General features: G+C 45.7%; 2 protein-coding genes across 2 annotated transcripts in view; one reads left to right on the top strand and one right to left on the bottom strand.

Annotated features, from left to right (window-relative positions):
* Positions 1–26,449, top strand: part of ITGAE (integrin subunit alpha E) — a 32,129-nt gene extending 5,680 nt beyond the window's left edge. Inside the window, exons 3-31 of the mRNA XM_090025074.1 lie at positions 281–390; positions 908–978; positions 1,448–1,565; positions 2,047–2,208; positions 3,081–3,179; positions 3,434–3,555; positions 4,078–4,229; positions 5,433–5,586; positions 6,128–6,278; positions 6,358–6,429; positions 6,980–7,111; positions 8,192–8,322; positions 9,016–9,156; positions 10,561–10,782; positions 11,000–11,130; positions 12,427–12,560; positions 13,219–13,364; positions 14,386–14,514; positions 15,172–15,237; positions 15,643–15,783; positions 16,631–16,726; positions 17,071–17,150; positions 17,990–18,064; positions 18,458–18,524; positions 18,614–18,808; positions 23,403–23,504; positions 24,108–24,203; positions 25,273–25,383; positions 26,062–26,449. Coding sequence (XP_089881200.1) covers positions 281–390; positions 908–978; positions 1,448–1,565; positions 2,047–2,208; positions 3,081–3,179; positions 3,434–3,555; positions 4,078–4,229; positions 5,433–5,586; positions 6,128–6,278; positions 6,358–6,429; positions 6,980–7,111; positions 8,192–8,322; positions 9,016–9,156; positions 10,561–10,782; positions 11,000–11,130; positions 12,427–12,560; positions 13,219–13,364; positions 14,386–14,514; positions 15,172–15,237; positions 15,643–15,783; positions 16,631–16,726; positions 17,071–17,150; positions 17,990–18,064; positions 18,458–18,524; positions 18,614–18,808; positions 23,403–23,504; positions 24,108–24,203; positions 25,273–25,383; positions 26,062–26,133 — 3,478 coding nt within the window. The 3' untranslated portion in view covers positions 26,134–26,449. The remainder of the gene's footprint in view (positions 1–280; positions 391–907; positions 979–1,447; positions 1,566–2,046; positions 2,209–3,080; positions 3,180–3,433; positions 3,556–4,077; positions 4,230–5,432; positions 5,587–6,127; positions 6,279–6,357; positions 6,430–6,979; positions 7,112–8,191; positions 8,323–9,015; positions 9,157–10,560; positions 10,783–10,999; positions 11,131–12,426; positions 12,561–13,218; positions 13,365–14,385; positions 14,515–15,171; positions 15,238–15,642; positions 15,784–16,630; positions 16,727–17,070; positions 17,151–17,989; positions 18,065–18,457; positions 18,525–18,613; positions 18,809–23,402; positions 23,505–24,107; positions 24,204–25,272; positions 25,384–26,061) is intronic.
* HASPIN (histone H3 associated protein kinase) lies at positions 18,852–21,647 on the bottom strand. Its single transcript, XM_090025131.1, has one exon. It carries the CDS (start codon positions 21,612–21,614, stop codon positions 19,356–19,358), a length of 2,259 nt encoding a protein of 752 aa, XP_089881257.1. The 5' UTR covers positions 21,615–21,647; the 3' UTR covers positions 18,852–19,355.
* Positions 26,450–26,471: the final 22 nt, after the last annotated feature.

Here is a 26,471-nt window from a genome sequence, read left to right as displayed (position 1 = left end):
CATAGCTCATGGTATTAAAATGACAAATACTCTTAGCTTCAGCATTGCAATCTGGCCTGGAGAGCTGTTGTATTAGCATGAGGGGTGACTTGTTTACTGACCTGGTCCCAGGCAGTGATCACATAAACCCACTCCAGTGGTCAGCCATAATAGTGACACAGTGCAAAATAAAGGGGATGTCATGCTGATGAGGAAGGTTACACTGGTCACTCCTTTGTCTATTGCTTTGTACACTCCTTTGTATATTGTACTTTTTTTTTTACTTCCCCATATCCTTCAGGATTTTGGCAACTTCCTCAGAAGTTAACAGCCAAAGCAGGATGCTTGGCAGGCTGAATAAGTGTACTCTTGCCAAAGAAGCGATTGAGTGTAAGGAGATTGGTCTGAGAGGTACAGTCCAGCTCATTGTTCTTAAGTAGTTTCTTCAAGTAAATTTTGAATAGGATGGGGGAGGAAGGAATCTGACAAACACTAGGGTGCAACATCACCGAGATGATGAGAGGGAGGCAGAGAGGGGTTCATGATACATTAGGGTCTCCAGGTTTTCATGGGGAAAAGAAATCCAGATACACGTTAGCAGGGAAAGGGGGAAGCTGACGAGAGCTCAGAGACTTCACTGGCATGTAAGGCTTGATCCATATCCCATCACCACTGATGGAACGACTTGTGTGCGCTTCCATGAAGCTTATCACCCCAGAGCTGAACCTAGCATATAAACAAATGGGTTAAGTGTATATGCTACAGCTAAAGCCATCCTGGATAATTGCAGCCCTGGTCTGGATTTATAAGGTCAGCCCAAGCATGAGGAATGCTGAGATGATGCGCATTATCATATGCACCTGTCTGTATTTCCACCCTGTTTACTGTTTCTCTATTGATTGATTACATGTAATTTCACTATTTTCAGGAAATGTTTTTAAGTCGAAAAATATCCAGGACGGTGGCATAGCTATAGCTAGAAGTGCAGAATGGATCCTGGTAAGTGACGGGGAAATACAGCAGGGCCTTGGATGTGTTCTTGTAGAGGACAAGTTACATTTTCTGCTATACGCAGGTGGTCAGAAATACCTCATGGAGATGAGCTGCTGTGCATGGGTGGAAGCCGAGGTCTGCAAGCCACAGCACTACTCTGTGGGAGATCGGGGCACCTTCTCTTTGGCTGGGGAGGGGCTTTGCTGTCAGAAGAAGCAGAGCTTTCCTGAAGCCCTCCAACCTGGCAGGGAGAGGCTGGCAGAGGGAACCCTGGGGTGTGGAGGGCACGTATTGCTCTGTCTCTCTCCTAAGAGACTTTCAGCACTTTGTAAGAGAGGTGAATGGTTTGGCGACTCTTGATGAGAGGCTCTATATAGCCTGTTTGATTCTGAAATGCTGCCACTTGGCTGCTTTGGCCATCTTTTGTGGGGTTCTTTTGCTGCCATTCATCAGTAAATCATCCCTCCCCCCACAGGCTTGTCTGCAGAAAAAGCGTCGCCAAGCTTTTAGCACTGTGGAGGACCTGAATGGAATCTGCAGCTTGCTCACTCCTGAATTTGAAGATGAGGCTTTCCTCAACCTCTCCAACATCAGTATGGAACAAAGCCAATGCCATGTCTCTGGGGAGGGACCAGGACAGAGGAGGCAGAGGCTTCTTGAACTCTGGCTGGGTAGCTCCTGCCACCCACTTGGAGCATCTAGGTGATAGAAATTTGGAGCTGAATTCTGCTCTGAGTGACACGCGTGTGTTTGCGCTGAGTTTGTGTGTTGTGAATGTCTGGGCAGCATTTGGCCTTTGACGTTCTGGAATACAAGGGTGTACTTACGTTGTGTTGTGTGCCTTGTGCATGCTGGAGGATTGGGCATGTACAGCCAGATTTAGAACCATTAGCAGGTGCTTAAAGCAATCTTCACAAGTGCCAGGCAGCCAGCCTCTAGCTGCCATTGGCTCTTAGTTTAGAGGGCTGACTCGGGACCCACCGTGATCTGACATGGAGCTGCGCCTCCAACTGCTTTGTTTAAAAATGTGTGTTTCTAAAGACTTCACCTGCCTTTTTTTTTTCATGTGCACAGTTGAGAACAAATTAAACAGCAGTGACCAAAGTAGCAGCAGCAACAAGGACAATGTTAATGTTATTAAACCTGATGACTTCATCAGCACACACAACCCCCTGAGCATCCTTAGTACTGGCAATCACCCACGTGATGATTTAGAAAGCAAACATGTAATCAAAGGTAAGTGCTGGGTGGTAACATAAATCATCTCTTAAGGGAGGCAGGGTAGAGATGTGTGTTTTAAATGCACCTAAATACCTCACACCCTGCAGGTGGGAGGAAGGTGTGGAGGGTAAATGTTATGTCAAATGTGGCAGGCCAAGGCTGACTTGTTCCATGCAGCAACACAGTAATAAGCCAAGAGCTGAGCTTTCTCTGCAAGTTTCTTGCCATTGTTGAAGCACTTGTGGGGAGTGCTAGCATAAACCACAATACAGTATTAACTAGACATAGTCAGCATGGCTGGGTGACAGAGTGGTAAACTCAGCCTGGGTTAGGCTCTGTTGGCTATGAGCTTCAATATGAAGACTCTTTGATCGAAGAAGCAGCTATTTTGGAGGCAGATCACAGTACCCCTGATACGGAATGGATGCTGGGAAAACCATGCCTGTTTTTTCTCCCCCTCGTTCCCTCTCAAAACACTGGTAATGTTTGTTCCTTTTCGGGGTTCTGGACGCCCTTGCTAGAAGCTCCGTCATTCTGCTGTTCTCACAAATGTCATCCTTCCCCTGCCTTGGTCAGCGGCTGAGGATGAGAGAGTTCATGCTATTCACCACTTAACTCTGCTTCCCCTTCATTTATATTCTGCCCCAAGCAACTATGCGTGCCTGTTTTAAAGGGCCTCAGGACTGTAACAGGCCATCTGAGATGCAAGGCACTCATCCATTTCATGCTAGTCTTCATCCCAGACATTAACCTGATCCTTCTTAGACTGAAAGGATGGTGACAGCACAGTGCACAAGCATGAAGCCCCAGAGTTGGCTTGTCACTGGATCATGGCACAGGGTAGAGCTGCAAGGTACATCTTCACACTGAATTGCTTTTTCTTTCAGTAGAAAATCCCCCAAATAAAGAAGGTGGGCATAGAGATGAAAACAGCGACAAGAACAATAATGACTATGCGTCTGGCATGGAGGATAACGACGACATGTGTAAGTGAGGAAATATCTTGCAAGGGAACACGCTGTTGAATATCACTTACTACCCTTGATTTTTGGGCACTCGCTGTGTGGCTGCCAACAGCTCTGCCCTCCATGCGGACTGTGAACTAACAGCTTTGTGGTTTTGTGGTAGCTGGCTATTGAGTCCTTACAAACTTTTTGCGATGCTGGAACGCTGGTGGTCTGGGTGAGGTGCTCTGAACCTCCACGTCCTTCAGCATCCTTTGAATTCTTGTCCCTGGCAGATGCAGGAACAGAGATTGCTATTGTTTTGGATGGGTCCGGGAGCATTGAGCCTGAGGATTTTGAAAGGGCAAAGGCCTTCATCTACACCATGATGGAAACAGTTTATAAGAAGTGCTTCGAGGTATCTCCTTTGCTTGGTCTGGTTGGTCTCGCTGAAGAAGCTGTATTGTGCTATTGTTGCTCTTCCCCCGTTTCATTAGTCAAGAATCAGTCACCGAATGGGAAACCTCCAAGAAAGGCCGGTGCATAGCCAAAAGCTGTGTGTCTGCTCAGTTATACTCCAAACTGCTCCCTCTGCTGCCTGCACATACAGCAAAAAAAAATAATATGAAAACAAGAGCCTGAAAAAAAAATTTTAGTCTGTGCTTAAAATTCTCTGCTCCAACTGGACAATGCAAAATAAAATGTTAATATTATTGAGACCCTGATTTTCCCCAAACTAATCCAGCTTTCAGGTTAAATGCTGGACCCACCTCCTCAGCATGTAGGTGTGATTTCTGCCTGAAATGTTTGTGTTGTCCGCCTCTGCCTTGTTAATGCTGTTTCCTCAACTGGGATTTCCTTGACTGACTGTCATGAAGAGCTGGGGTTCTCTGGATCTGCATTTAGCAATAATGAACACCTGTATGTCCCTTCTTTCCAGTGTAACTTTGCCCTTGTCCAGTATGGCACTGATATCAGGACAGAGTTTGACCTGCGGGACAGCTGGAATACAAATGCCACTCTCCAGAAAGTCCAGAACATCGCCCAGCTGGGCAATGTGACCAAAACAGCCTCTGCCATCCAGCACGTCCTGTAAGTAGTGAAGCAGAGAGAAAAAAAAATGGAGATGCTGAATTTCTGGGGTCCATTAAGAGTGATGGGAGAGCTAACACTGAAGACCTTTCTAGGCCTGCATCAGAAATCAAGTGCAATGACTCTGGTGCTGCACAGCTTTGCAAATATAGATTCATAGATGTAGGGTCGGAAGGGACCTTGTAGATCTTCTAGTGTGACCCCCTGCCCTGGGCAGGAGAGAGCTGGGGATTTAGTAAACTATTTGAATTAAGTCACGAGGCTCAGAGAATTATCCTTACTGCCTGTGTTGCTGGCTTGCTCTCCATCTTTTAGAGCAGTGATTCTCAACCGGGGGTTGCACTATATTAGCCCTGTTGGGTGTGCAAACACCTGCACGTGAGTCACAAGAAAAACCCAGAGATTTCACATAGGAATCCATAATATCAAAAACATTATGACCTGCTGTGGTCTTTCTGAGTTCTTTGCAACAGAAGAATAGCTCTGTTATTTTTGCATAGTCAAAAAATGAGTGAAAGCTAAGAGCTGGCATTTTCCGAGGGGGGACCTTGAGTCTAAGAAGGTTGAGAACCGCTTGTTTAGAGGTTGTTATCTATGGCTTTGCTTCAGAGCAGCTGGCAGTGCCAGAGACTTGTCCCTCCTTTTGGGGCCCTTGGAAAGAAATGGAGAAAAGAAGTTAGAGCCCTCTGAATGCACAGTACAAACCTGATGAGCAGGACCAGGATTTGGGGCTAGCTAGGGTACAATTACTTAGCCTGTATGTATCCTTCTCAGTAAGGATGCCCTAGCAATTGAGAAATGGTGTATGGGGCTTTTCACTTGTAGACTGCATATTCAAATCCAGTCCAGACTGGTGTAGTAACTGGGAAAGCTTTCATCAGAGCTGTGCTAACGGAGCAGAAGTACTGAAGTTACCATGGTCATTAATTTTTTTTACTGCTGCCATTAGAGTAGGGAGCTGGGTTTTACAGACTAATCAGAGACTTCTCTCCTACGCTGTCGACCTTCTACATTGCATAAGCACTACATTGACTGCAAGGAAAAAAAAGTCTGGGTGGCCATATTTGTTTTGAGTTCTGTGAACATGGAAGGGAAAAGTCCAGTTTAACATAATCCCCTCTCTCCTGTTCACAATGATTGTTAGGCAGAAATTTCTTTTTGTTCCACTCACCCCAAGCACTCATTTCTTGACAATTTTAACAGGAACTTTATCTTCAGTGAGGATCAAGGCTCCCAGAAAAATGCTGTCAAGATCATGCTTGTGCTGACAGATGGGGAAATATTTATGGATCCACTGAACTTAACAGATGTGATCAGCTCATCCAGTATGGCAGGAATTGTCCGCTATGCCATCGGGGTACGTTTAGATGTTTAGATCCAGGAGATCCTGCTCTCATCTGGTCCTAATCATAGCTGGCATCCCTCACTGGACTGGGAAAGAAAAGACAGAATTGATGCAGTAAATGACAGCAGTGAGCCTCCACAAACATAGATAAATCAAAGGCAAATAAACCTTGTCAAATGCAGATAAGATCCCAGACTCCTCAGTAGAATACTGCAGTGTTAAGTCTCATGTAAACTCCCTTCCCCAACCTCAAATGCCTTCACTACCTACCAGATGAAACCCAGGGAACATGTGTTTCAGATAACTGATGCCAGTGGTGTTACTCCAGACATGATGCCAGCCAGGTCCTCTGAGACACTGAGCACACCCTGCCTGTTAACGTCCATAAACATTGCAGCTGCTGAGAGCAGTGTGCAGGTCCCAGGACTGAGTCCCTGTATACAAATTCCCGTGGTATCATAGCCCCAAGCATATGGAGGTCAGCAAAGTCACTGTTCTTTCCTTAAACGGCTAGTTGTTCACTGATCTGAGTCTCCCAACTTTTTTCTGACAGGTGGGAAATGCCTTTAACAAATCAAAGGCCCTAGATGAGTTGCGGCTAATTGCCTCAGACCCAGATGAGACGCATTTGTTTCGGGTGACCAACTATTCTGCTTTAGACGGGCTGCTTGCAATGCTACAGCAGAAAATCATTCCCATAGAAGGTGAGGAGAAACCTCTGCCTTTAATCCTACCTGCGTTGTGATGAGGAAATGGCTCACTCTGTCCTTGTCTTACTCTCAGGTACTGCAGGTGATGCTATGGAATATGAGTTGGCGCAAGCTGGGTTCAGCGCCCAGATTTTCAACAAGGCAAGTGTGTGTTGTGTTTAACTCTATTAAACAGTTTATTTGTTCATGCCTAAAGCTTTTGCTTCCCTTTGATGCTTTAGCATGTATAGTTGCTGCTGTTGTCCATTGCCAAAGCTATTTTATTAGCATCGGATGCAGAGTTCCTGCAGCAGTAAGTTTCACAGAAATACCTTGGAACTTCTTCAGTGCTGCTGGTCCCATTTAAAACTGAACTCTCTGCTGATTCAGGCTCCTGTTTGCTACCAACTGCTGGAGCTTTTCCAAAACTTTCTGGGTTTCATGCTTTGGGCTGGGAGTCAGGAGATCCGGGCTTGGTTTCCAGCTCTGCTGTTTTTTATTTGATCCTAGGCTAGGCCTTCTCTCCGCTCTGCACCTCATGTTCCCTGATTCTGAAATGGGAATATTCAAAGTGGCTTCACTCCCGGGATTTGGGGGGGTGAGCTTGAAAACGCTGATGTTCACTGGAGTGATTTGCAAAAAAGGTGCAAAAGAAGAGCAAAGAACTGTAGTTTGTTCCTCTTTTTTAACTTGGCGCACATTCATTCTGCAGCAAGACCTGCTGCTTGGTGCTGTGGGGGCCTTTGATGGGTCTGGTGGAGTCCTGAGGTATGACCCAGTCACCAAGACAGCAGTTTTCCTGAATGAATCCAAGGATGAAGTCAAAGGAGCACAATACAGTTACTTGGGTAAATACTAAACTCCACCCACCCTGAAATAATTTGATTCCGCTCCCACTCTTATTAATGGAAGAAGGCCAAATATATCTGTGTGTTGAGTTTAGCAGACGGTATGCCAGTGTGGCAAGAGTTAACCTGAGGACCAGCAGAGCATACTGGCACTTGCCGATGCAAGGAAAGGGTCTGGTAAAAGTGCACTTCCACTCTTGTTTCCAACAGCATGATTGTCATTCTCACTGGTATCCCATTAATACCCTCTGGCATTAAGTGTACTGTGTAACAGCCCTTGAAATAAATGGCATTTGCAATGGGGTCTAGAGAATAAAGAGCTCCAGGATCAATAGAAAACTTGGCATGGAGAGGCGTAAGATTGTGCTTATTCACAGAAGCATTTTATAGCTTTGTGAGTCATAGATCTCCTGATATTGGTCTTAGCATCCAAAACCTTTCCATTTCAGGTTTTGGAACCCTCAACTCCAGGTTGTCGTATCTGAGATCTTGCCCACCCCCTAATAACCCCTCTTCTGTCATGTAAATCCCATAAACGTTCTGCTGTAAATCCCACATGCAGTAAGGAAACCTCCTTCATCTTTGTGATGGCTTTTAAACCTGTCAGCCTCAAGCAGTAATGGCCAGTTTGAACCCATGTAGACATTTCAGATAGTCTTTTAGGAATGGTTATTTAATGCTAAGGACCATCAAGGCCTTGATTGATGCTATTGCAGAGCCATTTATATGGGGTGCTGCAGTTTATGGCACCCTCTGAGGCAAATTCATTCAAGAGGCCAGGCCATGCAAACTGTTAACAGGAATGACTTCAGAGCTTTGCTGTCATTTTCTCTCAAAATAAGTTCCATCTCCTTTTGCCCCCTAATCGGCATTTTTTTTTTTTTTTTTTAATGAGAGGGCCTTGCACCAAAACCATGAACCAAGAGCAGTCTCAAACCTTGTGCTCTAGGCACAGATCATGGCTTGTCTCTATCAACAAGCCAAAACACCAGATGCAGATACTGTGGCATGGGCTTTGTGACTCAAGAGGAGTTCAGTAACAACCACCCGTTATTTTTGTTCATTGCCTCATTGCACCAGGGTATAGCGTGGCTGGGGTGAATGCACAGCATGGTGCCTTATACGTTTCTGGAGCACCACGTCACAGTATGACGGGGAAAGTGCTGGTGTTTCAAAAAGATCGCTTGAAGGAAACATTGCAAGGAGAACAGGTACTGTGCTTCGCTCACACTGCGGTGATCGGCTAAGTGGGTTGACAAAGTGGAGACTAGTAGCGTGTAGACCAGCAGCTGAGTAGACTGGCTCATTGTATCATTATTACTATTAATGTACAATATTGCATCAACTGTTATTTCAACCCAGCCAGTCCAGACCTTTGTTCTGGTTGCAAGTCTTTTAATTAGAATTTTCCCTACATTTCTTGTACGAGATCAGCTGAAATGAAAACATTTGGGGCAGATTCTCAGTTGGAAAATTCAGGAAATGGGTGTTATCTGGGGGGAAAAAAACCACTGGGTAGAAGATTGAACTGTGGTTTGGAAAGTAATAAGGTCTGAAAGAAGTACAGATAAAGGGGGTTGTACTTTAATTCCATACTGCTTTCGTATACTCTCAAAAAAGAAAAATCTCTAGTTACATTCTGCAGATAAATTGTGTTTCTTTGCCTGTGAAAAAGATTCTGGTATAGCGGTGCTGGCATTAACTGGATCCATCCTTGGAGATGGCTGCATTGTATATTGGTACTGGATAGTGAAATAACCTATATACATAGATAGATGACTTGAGGAGGTTGGGGAGAAGCTCTGATTAGCACCTTCATATGCACAGAGTATGCTATATAGATCTGCTGAGTTTTATTTATGGGAAATCCTAGTGTAAAATTTGTCTGTCTGTCTGGAGCACAGGTTGGGTCTTACTTTGGCTCGGAGCTGTGCCCAGTGGACCTGGACCAGGATGGGGTGACAGACCTTCTTCTTGTGGGAGCTCCGTTGTATCATATCCATGGGGAAGAAGGCAGAGTTTATGTGTATCGTCTTGAGAAGGAGGTAAAGACATTGGTAGCAGCACTAACACTGATTTTATGCAGCTCTTGCTGGGTGGGGGCTTCCCAAGAGAAATTCTTCTAGGACTATGTTGGTGGTGACAAATTGGAGCCTGACCCTTGGTGCTTTCCATCTAGCCTCTATATAAATCTATTTGGTGTCTCATGAACTGTATCTTGGGCTGCAGACTGAAATGATCTGTCCTGCCTCAGCTACTGGACTGTGAAAGACAGACTAATGGAAGTAAAGAGACTATAATGGCCTGATGTAGATTTATTACAAGGCCTGATGAAAAATAGATGTTTGTGAAATTGTTTCTGTCTCTTGTCCATGTCCCGGAGGACAAAGAAACCTACACTCTTGCATAGAGGATTCCTTGTAACAATTGCAATAAATGGATGTCACAGCTGCTCTTGGAACTAATTCCTGGGAACCTTTGCAAAACTAGGGTTTGGGGAGGCCTACCAGCTATCCTCAGTATGATAGAAGGGATGGGTAAATGCCTTGCACCCCAGCTCTAGTCCCTGGTCTTTGCCTTGAAATCCTGTGCTATAGAACATGCTGTTCCTAGTTATTAAAGACCAACTGGACTGAAACCAAACTTTAAAAGGGAGCTATCAATCTTCTGTTTAAAAAAGGAAAGGTCATTGCAGCCTTTTAAATTTGCATTTCAAATACTTTGACATTTTTAAGCAAAATACATGGCAATCTGTTCCTCCTTTGTTTTTCGGGGGTTCTCTGTTTCCCTTGCAAGAGCTGTTGGCATTGCTGATACTTCCCAAGCCTTGCTTACTCTGGGGAGGTGGCCTGACTGAGTACAGCTGAACAAGGACAGAATGCAATTTAACTGCAAATTTAGACTAGTAAAATCTGTGTGCAGAAACTGCTGTGAAAGCTTGCTCAGGACATGCCTAGGGGGGCTGAAAACACCTGGTGGTCCCACCTCACATTTGAGGCATCCTTCAAAGGCCAAATGCTCCTGTGGCTTATATCTGGAAAAGCAGGCCAGAAAGGGTGATAGTCATCACTGTTGTTTGGTGTCTCTGTTGTTGCTAATGGTTTTACGTGGGAGGTGCTCGCAGAGTACTGAGATGGGCAGCAGCGCAAGATAGACAGGTAGGTGTGGGTGTTGGTCAGTAGGGAGAGGAACTACTGATTTTCAATTCCTCAGTCATTTTTATTAGTAATTCATCCCATGTAGACCCTGCCTCTGTTCCTGTTGCAGCCAAAGTTTTCATGGGGAGGAATAAGACTCCCATCTGCATGGTGTCTGGGCCCTTGGACAGGAAAATGCCCTGTTGAAAGCTTTGCTGTTTATCTTTAACAAGCACTGTCATTTTTCTTCATTAAAGAAACTGCTTTCACTGCACTTGCTGCAACAGGAATAACCTCCGGGCTGTTTTTCAGAGTGGTAACTTCACCTTGGCAGGACACTTGCACGTCCAGCTGCTATCTGCTTTTGCAAGGTTTGGGTTTGCCTTGGCCAGCATTGGAGACATCAGTAGGGATGGGTATGTGGACATTGCTGTTGGAGCTCCCCTGGAAGACCAGTTTTCATCCTCTTCTGCTTTTGGCAGCGTTTACATCTTTAATGGCAATCATGATGGAATCAGGAGCCCCTTTTCTCAGGTAGGAGTGCCCTGCACGAATCCTGTGGCTTCAGTGGGGTAGAGAGTGCCTCCATATTCCTTGGCAGGTCTGCTTGTGCATTGCAGGCAGTGATTTAGCTAGCTTTCCTGCACATATTAGAAATGTCACAGGGTGGCCCAAGGGGAACTATTGCACGTTGCAAAGATTTGGAGAAACAGCCCACCTTAGGTCTACTGACTTCCTTTTCTTCCTCCAGAGGATAAAAGCAGTTGAAGTTTCTCCAGGACTCCAGTATTTTGGACAATCCATTGATGGTGGCTTTGACTTCACCGCTGATGGTCTCGCAGATATCACAGTGGGCTCAATAGGAAGTGTTGTTGTGCTCCGGTAGGTAGAGATTGCTCCCTCACGGTCTTTCAGAGATTTTGGACTCCAGGACGTGTAGTATCCATCTCCTGGGTATTGTTCAGTGTTTCTAGCAGGGGTTAAGCGCCAGTGTAGATATACATGACTCATTCCAGCACCAGAAAGATTAAAGGAGCATTCTTTATTTCATATAAATTCTGTATACAACTTGGAAGCTTTTTGCCTTAGAGCCTCCATGTATCAGTTATAAAATATGAATCAATTAAGACAGGCCCTGCTTTTCCCCTGTCTTTATGTCCACTGTTCTGTTTCATAGATTTCATAGACATTAGGGCTGGAAGGGACCTCAGAAGATCGAGTCCAGCCCCCCACCCGAAGGGCAGGAAGTCATCTGGGGTCATAGGATCCCAGCAAGATAAGCATCCAATTTACTCGTGTAGGTGCTTGAACCACCTCCAATGGCAGGCTGTTCCAGACCTTGGGAGCTCGGACAGTAAAGAAATTCTTCCTTATGTCCAGCCTGAAACGGTCTTGCAGGAGTTTATAACTGTTCAACCTCATCATCCCTTGGGGCGCTCCAGTGAACAGACGTTCCCCCAGATCCTGGTCATCACCCCGATAAACTTATAGGTGGCCATCAGGTCACCCCTGAGCTTGTGCTTTTCCAGGCTAAAGAGCCCCATGGCTCTCGGCCTGTCATCGTAAGGTCTGTTTTCCTGACCTTTGTTGGTTCAGTTTGGGCCATTTACACAAGAGTCTGTTTAAGGAGTGCAGGCTGTATGTAGACCGCTAAGTGGCTTTAAGGGAAGTACATTCTGACAAAGGATCAGACATAGTTTATCTTTTTACAAAGGGTGAGGTCACAGGTGCAATTGGTACTCCATTTTCCAATTTGGAAAAGAAATTGGAAAGGGACATTTGAGAGTTTATACCACTGTGCATCTGACTTGACCTGACAAACCCAATAGAGATAAAGGTACATGGTTTTGAAGCTCCTGGCTCGCCGTGTTGGTGGATTTCGGTCATCTGTGCTTCGTCGCTGTACACACAAAGCACTTTGGACAGCTCCTTGCACTTTGGACAGCTCTAGCCACCACTGGATATTCCCAGAGTAGGCAAGACAGGCTCCACTTTGCCTGTCTGTTGAGATTTCTGAAAGGCAGAGAATATCAGGTAAAAGGTCATGGGGGCAGTTGACTTTCCTTACTTTCTCTTGATAAGAGCTCCCAGAACGTCCCTTGAAAAATATCAGTCTGTAAATTACACTTGCTTCCATTTCATGTACTTACTCCCCAGCTCCCATTCTTTCCCCATTAGGTCCAGACCAGTTATCAACTTTAACATCACTCTGAAATTCACCCCAGAAGAAATATTAGTCTTGGACAACAGCAGCACCGTTATAGCAGAATTGTGCTTTAACATAATCTCACCACTTAAAGCGTCCGAGCAAGGTAATGAAATGAGAATTGCAATAAGAGTCATTTGCAGACCTGGCTATCTAAATGTTTGCCACTCGAGCCCCAGTGGCTGTTCTGTATGCTATATTTGTGATGCGTCTAGGTAGTGCTTAAGGGAAGAGGGGTAATTTCTTCAGCTGGAAATCAAGGAGCCAGATTCACTTTTGAGGGAAGGCCCAGCTTGACAGAGGCTAGTAGAAGCCTGGTTACTTACTCCAGTAGCCAGAGTGGCTCTAAGTCTTTGTCCTTCCTGCTGTCAAGGGCAACATTCGCGGTTACTTATCTTTTACTTGCCTGACTGTGGCTATGATGTGTATACCTGGTGAGAGACTGCACTTGCACCTGAGGCAGAAGTATCCCATTTCTCAGTACCAGACATGAGATGTGGTGCTTTTGGGTGTGGGAGAGGACATTTCATGCACCTTTGATTGCCAGGTCAGCTGTATCTAAGAGCCTACAGCAGAGGGACTTGCACATTAAAAGTGTGGGTACTTTGCTTGGTTTGGGGACAGAGCTTGGAAATTTACCACCTCATTTTGCCTCCCAAATTCAACCTGTGAGTGTACAACACAGAGTTCATGATTGCACTTCATTCACATTGGTTCCCCCAAACTTGTTCTGCCTTTGCAAGAACTCCAATCTGTGTTTCCAGGGAGTTTGCATTCATACATTCGCTACACAGTGGACTTAGACTGGAAAATGCAGAAGAAAAGAGCCCAGTTTGAGGATCAGAAAACCTCACTGAGTGAAGTCTTTGCCAGTAACTCAACATGCTCTGAGCTGCAGTTCTATGTACTGGTAGGTGATTTGAGCACACTATGATGGGGTCACTTTTACAGCGGTGAATTGTCCATCCTTGCATTGCACAAACAGCTGTTGGGGGAGACCAGCTGTGTCAGCAGAACAGATGCCCTGAGATTTCCCTCTGGAAAATGCAACATGAAAAAGCACAACAGGGAACAGATTAGCTGTAGACTCTGACCGAGGACAAACCCAATGTGTAACACAGGCAGTATTGGGAAGGGATGGAGTTTTATTCCAGGAAGACTTGCTTTTAGGCTATAAGCAGAGCCAAAAGGAAAAAGCTCCTTTTCTGAAGGGTCAAGCAGATTTTGCAGCTGAGGAGGTGCCTTGTATGCCAGTCCAGAAGTAGGTGGCAGGCCCCCTTAATCTAACTCCAGGCCCTATTTATCTAACACCACTCTTTACCTGTATGTACGCACAGCTTTTGTAATGAGAGCATGCAGCATTACAGCCTAGGGGATTGTATGCGGGACTGTTCCCCAGTATCTCCTGAGCCCAGTGTCACCTGATTTAAGTCATTTCACTGCTTCCCTGCACAGCGTCTCCACCTGTAGATTAGAATGGCCGCCTTCCATGCTTGTAAATGGTTTGGAAATGTATGAATGAAAAATGTATCCAAGTGCCAGGTCTGATATTTTCCATCCTACTCCTCCAGAAAACTAGAAACAGGCAGCGTTCTCCAGTGTTTTTCTGTGCCTGTTGCAGCTGACTGGTACAGCTTTGGGTGAATACGGGATTGCTGAGTAACTGAACAGGAACATTTAGCTTCAAGGCACCATCTGGAATGTCGGTCTTGTCTCCCAAGGAGACTGTGTATTTTACCGTTTAGGAAATGGCTCGGTATTTTGAGTGAGTCGCAGTCTTTTGAATGAATATGTTTTTTCCTGACTTCGTTTGGAATATGGTACATTAGGATGCAGACCGGCCAGCCAAAGCAAGTGATGTACAAATGCTGCTCGGCATTCCAACAGCCCGGGCACCAGTCACAGCAACTTGTTTTTCTCCTTTGTTACAGCCATGTGACTATAACTGTTTCTCCAGCATTACTCTTAAAGTTAGTTACCAGCTCCATTATGAAACGGAGATCATGGATCATGCTGCTCCTATGCTGGATAGATACAGTGAATCTAATGTGTATTTTCAGGTAAATAAAAGTCTTCTAGCCAGGGGCTGACCCTCTTCTTCTCTAATAGTCAAACCCTTCCCCTTAAAAAAGGCTTGGCATTGTGTTTTTCTTGTCTTCTGCATGTCCCTTTCTCATCTCCCACTTGAGGGCCTATAGTCTTAGCAGACTCAGAAAAGGAACTTTTAGTGTCTAGTTCTTCTCTCAGCAGGAAACATGTATATTTTATGTGGGGAGAATCTGGGTCCAAGGTCTAGTTTTCTGCTCCGCTGCTGACTTACTGTGTGACTTTGTCAAGTCGCTTGTCTTACCTGTGCCTTGGTTTACCTACAAGCAAAGTGGAGATACAACCTGCATCAGCAAGAGACGACTCAGGATTATTTAGAACCATGCTGCTGAGAACCATTGCTAGTAATAATTCATTAGAATTGCAAGAGGATAACACTGTTATAGCAGTACTTCTGCACCCATCAGTTGTTGGTTAATTAAAACTGAACTGCTACAGAGGTATTGGTCTTAGAAGTGATTTTATACTGGAGGATAAAATATTGGAAATATTCCCTTTACACACCTGAGTCCAGTTGTGGTCTGATCCTGTTTCTTGTGAATATAAATTAGAGGAAAAGAAATCAGTTGCTGTTAAAACCATGCCGTTTTGACTGCATTCTTTAATTTCAGCTGCCTTACAAGGAGGACTGTAAGAACAAGATCACCTGTGCTGCCAACTTAACCTTGATAAGTCAACTTCACTGTGACTCTCACTCATCCTCAGCCTGCCGGTAAGTTTAAAGAATATTATTGTACAGATTTCCTTCTTAGCAGTTACAATACCTGTAAACATTTTGCTGTAAGGCATTCTATTCAGTGAATCGGATGAAATTGCTAGATTTGGTCTCCCTTTGTTGCATCAAACCCCACCAAATTTGCCCTAACGCTAGTATCCGTTTAACACTGAAACTACATGCCTTCCAAGTAGATGGTGAGAACCCCGCTGGAAATCTCAAGGAAGCCAGTGATCAAACAGGCATAAGGCAGTCACCATTACGACAGGCACAACATTGGACTTGATCAATCTTTTGATCTCATGTAGCAGTTCTTATTATGTAAAATGCTGTTAGCAGATAATGGATCTATTTTAATTTTGTGCCTATTTATAGGGAATTAGTTGTGGGCCACACCAAGGAGTTGACCCTGAACATTTCTTTAACTAACAGTGGAGATGACTCCTACCTTACAACTCTGGTCCTGACTTACCCTACAAATCTACAGTTTAAAAAGATGATTCCTGAGGTAAGACCACAGAATAGCTGTTTGGCTAAAATCAGACTGGCTAAGCAAATTTAGACCTTCTACCTCTAGGATTGACGAGGCAGATCTTGAGCTAATTTCTCCATCACATTTACTCCGTGTATTAAGACAGTAGATACAGCATGGGGGGAAATAGATGCAATATATCCATAAACTACCCAGGTTGTATGGAATTACCCAGCCCCAATGTAGTTCATTCAGCAATGATGTAAATAAAAAATGGGAGCATATAAAGATGTGTAGTTGTAATACACTTCATCATGCAAAGGGATCGCTGCTGTGTTGAAACTGGTGAGACATTTCAACTCGCTGTTTGTATTAAGGGCAAAAGAATAGAAGCCTTTAAGGACTGGACTATTTCCAAGCCAAGGAAGGCTGTAAATAGCAGCAGCAGTAGTTTGCTTGTATCCTTCTGTAATGTTTGAGGCCACAAAACCCTTGATTTTTTTCTTAAAACAGAAACCAGTCTGTTACTTACTCCCATCTCAACCTCTTATTCAACCCATTTTATCTAAAGAACATGTTTTGGCAGCTTGAGACTTACCTGCTTGTTTTGTATTAGTCCCACAGCCAGTGTTGAAAATACTTGATCTAAGATCCTAAGAGGAGGGGTGACAAAGAAACAACAAAGGGAAACACCAGAGCAGCCTTGCAATTAGAGCCAAAGGGATCCCCTATTCAGATCTGCAAGATGTCTATGTTGTGACATAAGCTATTTACATCTAAGCCAGAAATTAATTTGGTGGAAGTAGACAACAGCAAGTGAAATTTTCCTGTCTGTCCCCCCCACCTTCAAATATATTTTAAGAAACATTTATTATTTTGCCAGCCATCTTCTCCTACTATTCTTTGTGATTCTCCAAAACGATCCACCTCCTCCTCCTCATCCCTTTGTGGCATTGGACACCCAACATTCAAGGGGACCGTAAGTTGTTTTCAGTATTTCCATTCCCTTCCCAGTGCCCATTAGATTTTTAACAAGTGCTCCTTTCAGCTGGGCCACGGCCTCAGTTGTTTTCTTGCTTGGGTCATTGTCACTGCACATCACATCCAGACAGCTGATTATTTATTGCACATAACTGTGCCTTGGCTGTTTTTTGGTCACGCACAGTAGTGTTTATCCCACACTGGAGGGAAAAGTGGGCAGTGAAATATATTACCCAACTCCAACTTTATTTTAAAAGAAGTTTTCAGTGAATATAAAAAAAAAAAGCCTTTGTGTATTTGTTTTTCATATTTTTAATACATGTGTGTTTTTCTTCAAAACAGGCAAATTTTGCAATGATCTGGCAACTAGATAAAACTCTAGTTCCATACAAGTTTGCAAACATCACTGTTAATGTCACCAAGTAAGTACTGCTGCTTTCCTTCCCGAGCCCTAATGCAAACCAGAGAGGAATCACGGGAGTTCCCTCTAGTTCTTTAATGCTTCATGAGAAGCCTGTGAAAGCCTGTTCGTCTACTGGCCCCCTTTTTTCAGGCAGTATTTGTACCTTGCAGATGGCACACAAAAAAAATCACTGTGGCTGATCTCCCTATCAACACTTTTAAGCAAGACAGGCAAAATCATACCACCAGTTTAAATGTTAAAACTTGAGTTAGGTTTCTAAGTGCATAGAAAGAGCCTAGTCTGGGTGTTGTTCCAGTGCTGGCAATCTTTAATTATTAGGACACTAAAGATGTAATATGTGGCCATATTTCATTGCAAACAGAAGCTTTCTGTGTGAGTATAACAACATACTGGCAAGCTCTCTGCACATGTGGGAACATCACTGGTAGAGGTGCACTGATATACCGGTTGCATATTGGATCAGCGCTGATAAAAGGAAAATTAACATTATCGGTTTCAGCCAAGAATATCTTCATCGGTGCACCCTTAATCACTGGTCTTTGATAGGGATGAGCCCTGTTTGAGGTGTGTGGCAATGGAAGTGCTAAAGGCAACATTAGCATTCAAATATATAGCCCTGTTGGAGCTCTGACCATTCTAGCATCTCCCCCGTCCAGAGAGAAGGCGGAATGGATTGCTGCACCTTCCTGTCTCCATGCAGGCTGCTGCACAGAAGCAATAATTCTCTTCTTTCCCCTTATGCAAAGTCCCCAGTAGAACCATATAGAAGCTTTAGTGAAAGTCAGACCACCCAGTGCAGTGCAGGCAGAAATAAACACGGTGTCACTTAACCCTCAGCATAAACGAAGATAGCAACAGTCCGATTGAACTCGTCCTCCCTGTCAAATACGCCTTCAGCGCAGTCCTTTCCAAGTAAGTTTTAAATAACAAAATGCTCTTGCTAACACTATTCTATTCGCAAGGGTGGGTGGGAGGGAGCATAAAATCCCAGGTGAGGCTTTACCAAAATCGTTTTTTGAAATGTCGTTCACTTAACTGTCAGTTACCCGTACCACTAAGGACAAATACTTTGTCTGTGCTGTAAGAATATGTTGCAACTATGCACTTCCAACCTGAAGCTATTTAACTTTAAAAATATCTAGATTTCAGGACAGAATGAACTTTCATTGTAGATAAACATGACACTTTTCCTAAAATTGGATACAAGGCAACTTTCTCTCTCTCTCTCAATACCTGCTACCAATAGAGCCAGATAAATGAACTAAACTAGATGGACCTTGTAGTGTTAATAATTTTTGTCTACAGGCCAACATCTATAATATACGTGAATGTTAGTCAAGGGATCTCCGAGAACAGAGAGATCCAGTTTAACGTAAGTACAAATTCAGCGGCACTGAGTTACGCTTCCAAGGTCAATAGACAAGAGGGTTAGCATTCATCTTTGTGCATTTCCCTTTGTAGATAAATGGTGAAAACAGCTTCAGAGCGCCAATTGAATTACAGATTTTGGTTCCTATCAGCATACAAGGTCATAACGTAATGAGTATAAGAAACGCAACTGGAAAACAGGTAACTTTTTTTTTTCCATTACTCTTTCCAGATCCAATTGCCTTGTCTTTAATGGAATCGAATCAAACCTGTACTGATAAGCACATGGTCTCCAATATGCCTTGCACAATGCATTTTAATATATCCCTACTGTAATAAATTAATCCCAAGTTAACTGTAAAGTTTGCCAGGATAAAAAAATTGAGTGTCTAAACTGAACAAGTACCCCAAAGTGCACTAATAGTTGGCCATATCTGCATGGCGCAGAGAAACATGGCATAATAGTGAAGTGCATTAAAATTAATTTTTTAGTTTTAATGATCCAAGATTAGAAGTAGAAAAGCAGTGTAAGAAGAACTGAAAGTTCCTTTAACTTAACTGACTGAGTTCAAAATAAAAAATTGAACAGATAGGAATACTGCTTTTAATATCTGAACATGAAATGTTTCAGTGCTTCATTTTTTGTGCATGTGCAACAGCAGATCTTCAGGCTTAGCTTTAAATGCTAAAATCCATACAGGCTACAGTAAAAACAAAGCCCCCATTTATCAGTCATGGACACAGTAATTAGACGGATGTTATTTGTGCAAATGCCAAAAAACTGTCAGTATCATAACAAGGCTCTGAAAATGCAGCGAAGGACAAATATATTTGGTCACTGGAAAAGTCTGCTGTTGTGTAGAACGTCCTGAGCTGAGCTAAAATTCAGTACTTCGTTATGGAAGTTTTGGAGTCTTTTCTTTACTGCTCTTTGGCTAGAGGTTGTCGGCTTTCGTGCATGGCCCATGCTATTCAGAAGCTTGTCTGCCAAGTAGTGCAACCACAGTACGTTGCTGTGAGGGTGATAGTCAGACCAGCTGTTGGAATTCTCCTCTTTCATCTTCCTGTAGATATCAAACTGGTAGTCTCCTGTCCCTTGGAACAGGTCTTCATCAGTAGAAAGGTCACAAAAAACAGTTAACCCATCTTTTTCCAGTCTAGAGAGTGTGTAATCTATGATGCTGACATGGACCCCATGTGTGGGGATCGCATAAGTCGTTCCGTTCAGCATGTAACTGAGCTCTTTGACGTTAGTTTTCTTGACAAGAACGTTCCCCCAGTGCAAGTCTCTGTGCTCAAAACACAGCACCTCCTCGGCCACAGCCAAGGATGCAGTAACTTGATGCAGGATGCTCTTTGCCGTTAGCACTGAATTTATGGTCTTCATCGTCTCCAAGTTGCTGCCCCCAAATTCAAACTCCAAAACCATGAAGAACTGCTGATTTCCAAACAGGTCTGGCCGATCGTTTTCAGATCCTGCCTGTTTGTGGTATGTGTCCCAGGCTTTCAGGAGATGCTCCGGATAGGCCCCCTGGACACAGTGCACAGAGTACAAGCCAATGAACCCCACAGTCTGGCTTACAGTCTCTTGAGACAGAAGGCTGAGCTCTTTGGAGATGATTATCTCTGGCAAGATCTCACTGAAGCTTTTCTGAGCCTCACCATTGACTTTCTCACTCCCTTCAATGGGAATAATTTTTAAGGCCACAGGCCCTCTCTCGCTCTCCGTCTGGAAAACTTCTCCAAATACCCCTTCCCCAATCTTCTTACACTTCTTCATTTTCTGGGGGGGAATGCATTTTTCAAAGGAAATGGGGCCTTCCTGCTTGCACTCCCCATACACCTTCTCCGCATCCGTGAGCATCACCTCCAGGATGGAGTGAGACTTCATGGGCGTCAGCAGGACAATGGGAGAAGCTGGCCAATTCGTGCGACCAACGCTGCAGCTGAATGGGGTCTTCGGGTACCTTGCAAGCTGGGATTTGAAGGAAGGGGTGCAAGGGATGCTACCGCAGGAACGATCTGCTGCCGCAACTTTCTTTTTTTTGTGAAAGGACATGGATGCTCGAGCCCTGCTCCAGCTCAGGGAATCGTTGAGCAAAGAATAGTCCTTTACGAGAAGAGATGACAGCTCCAGCACATTGTCTCCTCCTCTCCCCCTCATCTGTTCCTGGAAGAAGGAGCCGTTAACCTGCCGCCGATGCCGCCTCTTATTCTTTCCGACGGGATGAAGCCTCGTTTGCTTCCCCCACCGGGTGCTGCTGAACCCACTGATGCAGGCCTTCCGGCAGGTGCCTCCATTGCCGTCTTTGGGAGCCACCTTGCCGCCTTTCTCCTTTTTCCTTGGGGCAAAAGGGGATGCTAGTGGCTGGCAACTGCCGTCCCCTTGGGAGGGCACAGCCTGCGCTGCCTTCTGGCTGGACTTCAAGCGAGCCAGCCACAACGGCACTGCTTGCGTGTCCAATACCACTAGCGGCTGCCGCAGGCATACGCCTGCGTCGCGCTCCCGGCTCCCTTTGGCTCCCTCTCTCTGCACGGAGATCCCCAGGGACCCAGAGGTGTGGAGCGTGGCCTCCGGCACCATCAGACTGCGGCGGTCCAGGGGCAGGGAGCCGGCAGGCGAGTGGGGGGCGGGTGGCACGCCCCCCCCCTGCTCCTCCTCATCGGGCGAGAAGAGCACCAGGCTGGCGGGCTCCGCACGCCCCTCCTCGTCCTCGTCCTCGTCCCCGTCCCCCAGCAGCACCAGGGGGCTGAGCTCGGGCAGGATGCTGCGGCGCGCGGAGCGGCGTGCGGGGCCCGGCCCGTGCGGAGTGCTGCACAGCAGGGGGGGCCGCACGTGCAGCGCCCCCTGGCGGCGGCGGCGGGTGACGTGGCGCTGGCGCCAGCGGGGGCTGCCCGCCGCGGGGCGGGCGCGACGCGGGGTCGGCGGGCGGTAGTCGGGGTCGTCGCCGTCGGAGCTCGAGGTGGAGGCAAAGAGGCGGCGGCGGTCCTGCGGCGGCGAGAAGCAGGGCGCGGCGGGCGCCAGGCGGCGCAGGGCCGGGCCCCGCCGCGCGTAGGTGCGCAGCAGCCGCGCCCGCCCGCCTGCCGCCATCATTTCAAACGCGCTCTCGCGAGAGCCGCCCGCCAAGTCTCGCCCCGGTGCTTCCGGGAGGCGAGTCGCTCTGCGTCGCGTCATAAATGTGCGCCGGATGTTGGCGCTGAGGGGTGCCATGTACCGGGATTGTGGTCACTAATTTCCCTCTCTCTCTTCCCCCGTAGCCGGGAACTGTCTGCAGGCAGTCTTGGGTGCTGCCCCCGCAGGACCTTCCCCGCGCTGCAGGAGCGCAGGTGAGCGTCTGAGCGGGCCCGCCGGATAGCCGCCCCGGGGTAGCTGCGGCCTCGTGGGGACCCTTGAAACCCTGGCTTGCTCCAGCGGCTGCGCCCAGGGCTCCAACCAGCCCCTGCTCCGTGCTGCACGTATTGCTCGTCGCACCGTAAAAGTACACCCAGCGCACCTGCGAAGTCAGGCCAGCCCCTGGCGCGAAGTAACGATCGAGCCACACCCGTAGGCTGGCGCAAAGCAACAGTTGTAAGATTAACTGTGAATCGTGCAATGAATGCGAACCAAGTTAATGACTGCTGGTGAATCGTGCCTTAAGTGTAGACCAGCCACTGGTGCAATATAACGATTGTGCGGTTTGCTGGTGAATCGTGCCGTAAATGTGGACTGGCCTCTCTTGCAAAGTAATGACCACAGGACTTGCCTGTGAATTGTGTAATAAATATAGAGCAGCTGTCGGTGCAAAGTAATGACCACGGGGCTCGCCTGTGAATTGTGCAATCAATGTAGACGGACAGCTGCTGCAAAGTAACCATCACACGATTTGCTGACAAGTCTCAAAGTAAGTGTAGACTGGCCTGCAGCGCAAAGTAACGATTGCACCACTCAGTGGTGAGTCCAGCTGTAAATGTAGACTGGCCACCGGGGCAGAGTAAGTGATCATGTGACTTGCCAATGAATTGTGCAATACATGTAGACCAGCCTCTGGTGCAAAGTAATGCACACGCAACTAGCTGGTGAATCGCACAGTAACTGTAGACTGGCCACACCCACAAAGTAGTTATCACACCATAAAAATGACTGTTGAACTATAGAAAGAGCCGTTCTTGAAAAGGTGCAGCAACTCAGGAGCTGGTTTCTATCCTGCTTTTGCTTGAAGGGGTGGCAGGGTCCTAGAAACGGGTTTGTATATCACGGCCCTGCTATCCCTTGAAATGAAAGCGGGGTAGAAATCAGCTCTGGAGTTGCTACACCGTTTCAAGCACTAACTTTGTAGCTGGTTGGCTCTATATAACTGGATGGTCATTTTTGTCTTGTGATAATTGTGTTGTGGTGTGGTTGGTTTGAACTTACTGTGCAGTTAACCAAATAATTGCATGACCCTTGCTTTGGATGTGTGGCCAGTCTAAATTTATTGTGCGATTCACTAGTTAATTGCACAGTACATGTAATGTGTAGCAGGGGCCTTACTGATTACTGGCTCTGAGTCTGTCAGGGTCTTTGGGATGTGGCCCTTCAGTTTTCTCAGTAGTCAAGGGTAGTGACAGCCTCCGAGGGCCTGCGCTAAGGGCTGCTGTCTTGTGCACATCTTTGCAGGGACATTAACTGTACACGGCTAATGCAGTTCATCGTGTGCAGTCTTGAAAAACAGACAAGTGTTGCAGCTGTGGTGCATACAAAGCAGGCCTGTAGTGTGACTGTTTCATACTGTAGACTTCACAGAGAAACAACATGAAAGGTTTAAATTTACTTTCATGCAAATTGAAATAGTGAAAACTCTGCATACATTAAAGATCTGTTCTCTCCATGTATTTCTCAGTTAATGCCTTTTTTCTGTTCTAGGTCAGTGAGGAAGTAAAGTATCAGCGTGTGTGCTGTGTTTTCACAGCAGACAGAGAAACTATTACTGTGATTGCTGAACTGCCATTAATTGATTCCCACAAGGTATGCGCTGCCTGTACTTCTCTGGCTTTGGTTGCTAAAGTTTGCTTTCTTAGGGTTTGGATGAGAGATTTCTTAAGCGTCTCCAAAGAGATTTTATCCTTCCACACATGAGGGTATTTCCTGACTGCAGAATAAGCATGGGGATTTAACTGTGTTTCCAGTTTCAGGAGAGACTCGGCTCCTAAGAGCTCCAGAAAACAGTAGCTTATGGAGTGCTTGTCTGTGCTGCATTGATTTGTTTAGGCATCATCTCGGTATGTGAGTTGTATGCCCTTGTGAGAAGGAAGGGTTTCAGCTAGGCTGGGATGCTTCCTTAGATCCTATAGCTAGAGCTGCAAGTTCTGGGCATGTTGGCTGCAAGCAGAGTCTGGGGTCTGGGTCAGTAAGGTCTCCTGTGGAGGCTGGAACATATACCAGCATATTAAGGTACAAAAATTGCCGACTGATGCAGCAGAGATCTCCATGTGGAAAAGCACTACATTTGTGGAAGAGGTTAGGAGGGGTCACTTTGTATTCATATGACCCTTATGGTAACTTTTTTCTCATAAAACCTGGCAGGATCTAAATTGTACTGCTTTATTTTTTTTCTCCCCTCCTCCATAGTTTTTGAAAGCCAGAACTGACCTGCTGGTCACTGGAGAAATCACCTTTGACAGACAGCTGTATGTGGGCCTGAAAGAAGAGAACTACAAAGCAGAGGTATGCAAGCTCTATGTAGGCAGCTGGGACCCTTTCTCAGGATAGCAGTGAAGAGGAGAATGTAGCTCATTGTGCTGAACTTCAAAAACTGTGTGATTTAGTACAGCCAAATCCCTTACCCACTGAATTTAACCTTGGGAGCTTTGCCACTGAATTCAGCAGAAAAGGGATCTGGATCACAGCGAGGACAAAAGAGAAGGGAGGCGTGTGCACTAGTGCACACTGGGGTGTTCTCTGCCTGGTGCAATGTCTCCCGGATTTGCAGTAGTGCAGAGAACACCCATCTCTCCAAAAGAAACTTCTGGTGTAAATGACAGTAGAAAGGACAGCCCTAAAGAGGCCTCAGGAACAGCAGGCAAATGTAGGCACCTCCTGAGAAGACTGAGGAAATGCATCCAAATGAGGCAAGCAGCCTTTCCCTCTTGGAGGAGCAGCACCCGAGTTCCCTGCTGCTCACCTTAGTGAATCCGCCCCCCACTGGTTTGGTAAATATGAGGGGCAAAATGTACCACTACTGCTCTAGGTAATGGTTCATCATTCTGTCAACAGAATTGTGGTGTGGGAAGGGACCTCGGGGATCGTCTAGTCTGCCCCCTTGCACCGATGTACTATTCCTGTAAGTGTCCCTGCTGTAGTGCAGGCTCCCCTTTAGGACTGACTTTGATAACACATTGCAAACGACAAGGTCTTGTCCTCACTAGGACTTCAGTGTGTGTTGGTTAGTGTGTTAACTGTACACCTTCCTTCCTAGTGCAGATGAGACATACGTTGTCATGGTTATTATTAAGGGATGTTGATGCAATTGCTGTTCCCAGAGATTTGTTAAGCAAGATGAGTGAGTTTTCTTGACTTGCTTTTCTAGTCTTTTATGACTTCTTTCTGTTGTTAGCAGCTGCTTTGCATGCTGCTGCTGCTGCTTCAGCCTCTCTTCTCAAGTCCACGCTGTCTTCGGCCTTGTCCAGTCTAGTATTTGAAGGTTGGGTATTAGATGGAGTAACAAAGTTATCTTGAATTCACATCTCCTGACACTAGATACCTTATCACATGCTAAATCTCTCTCTCATTCTAGATCACTCTTGTCTTCTTGAAAGAGGAAAAAGTCCAGATCTTGCCTATTGTCGTCGGAAGCTCCATTGGTGGATTCCTCTTGTTGGCTTTCATTATTGGTATCCTTTGCAAGGCAAGTATTCCCATTGCTGTGTCTTCAACAAAGCTTAGCACAGTCCTTGTTCCTCTTGTGACCTCAGCAATGCAGCAACGCAGCCATGACTGCTCAGTTGCATTTAACCAAGACATTTAACCAAGATGTGGAGTGCCTGACCTTTGGGGCTCTTCCTTCCATCTTTTCCAGAAAAAGAATTGTTAAGTGTTTAAGGGTTCCTTGAGTCTGAACTTGTTTTAAACAAACACACAACAAGTGTGGGAGCTGGGTTCACACTTAGTGTCAGGTCGTGGCCAAATTCTGATTTGAAAAGCTACATCCAACCTCTTAATTTCTTTCATGGTTTCATCTAGATACAATATTCCTCTTTACTTCCCGTCTTCAGTGACGGCTGTGTTCCAGTCTAGGTTTTGGCTGCATTTTAGTATAGCAGGGAAGTGGTTCCTTGTCTACTTGAGTGTATCTGTTTGAAGTGTTTCAGGCTGTAAAGTGCCTTGGGTACCATAAGCATCATAATTGAGTTACCTGAGGCCATTACCCCTTCTTTAAGTTTTCATAGACTTTGTTGCAACTTTAATTGAGTGATAGAAACTCAGAATTTAGTTCATGGCAAAGCTGTCTATATAAGCATATACACACAATCTTCTTGAGAACCTAGGACTATTTTTAATCCTCTTCTTGCTGTTTGTTTTTTAGTGTGGCTTTTTCAAAAGAAAGTATCCAACTCAAATGAAGGAAAGCATACTTTCTGAGGACAAGGCCAACTAGAACAGGATCTGTGGTGGAGTCTCATGCTCTTTGTGAAAACTACCGTGTCACAGCCTATCCAGAAGTGAAGGGATTCAGTTTCTCTGAGCTGGGATGGATGGTCAAGGCCATGAACCTTACTACTGCCACTCTTTGCTCTGTGTTTGGAGACTTTGCACTTCTGGGAAATGCAGCCACCTGCCTGTGCAGCTACCGTGGATTGGGTGGCTCCTTGCAGAAGCTGGACTTCCCTAGGCTGATAAAGAACAGACTCCTTATTTCAGATTCTGCCTATGTGCAACTATGCTGTTGAAAATGCAATTCAGAGCTTGCTGAATTTGTCCGTTTTTGTTGCTTTT

The sequence above is a fragment of the Crocodylus siamensis genome, chromosome 13 (genome assembly GCF_052110815.1).
Source record: "Crocodylus siamensis isolate JL-2025a chromosome 13, ASM5211081v1, whole genome shotgun sequence".
Lineage (NCBI taxonomy): Eukaryota > Metazoa > Chordata > Crocodylia > Crocodylidae > Crocodylus > Crocodylus siamensis.
The sequence above is the reverse complement of the archived record's forward strand: the minus strand, read 5'-3'. Positions and strand labels throughout refer to the sequence as shown.

Bases quoted from the DNA above. Each gene is read 5' to 3' on its own strand.
- HASPIN (XM_090025131.1), bottom strand. From the start codon at position 21,614: ATGATGGCGGCAGGCGGGCGGGCGCGGCTGCTGCGCACCTACGCGCGG.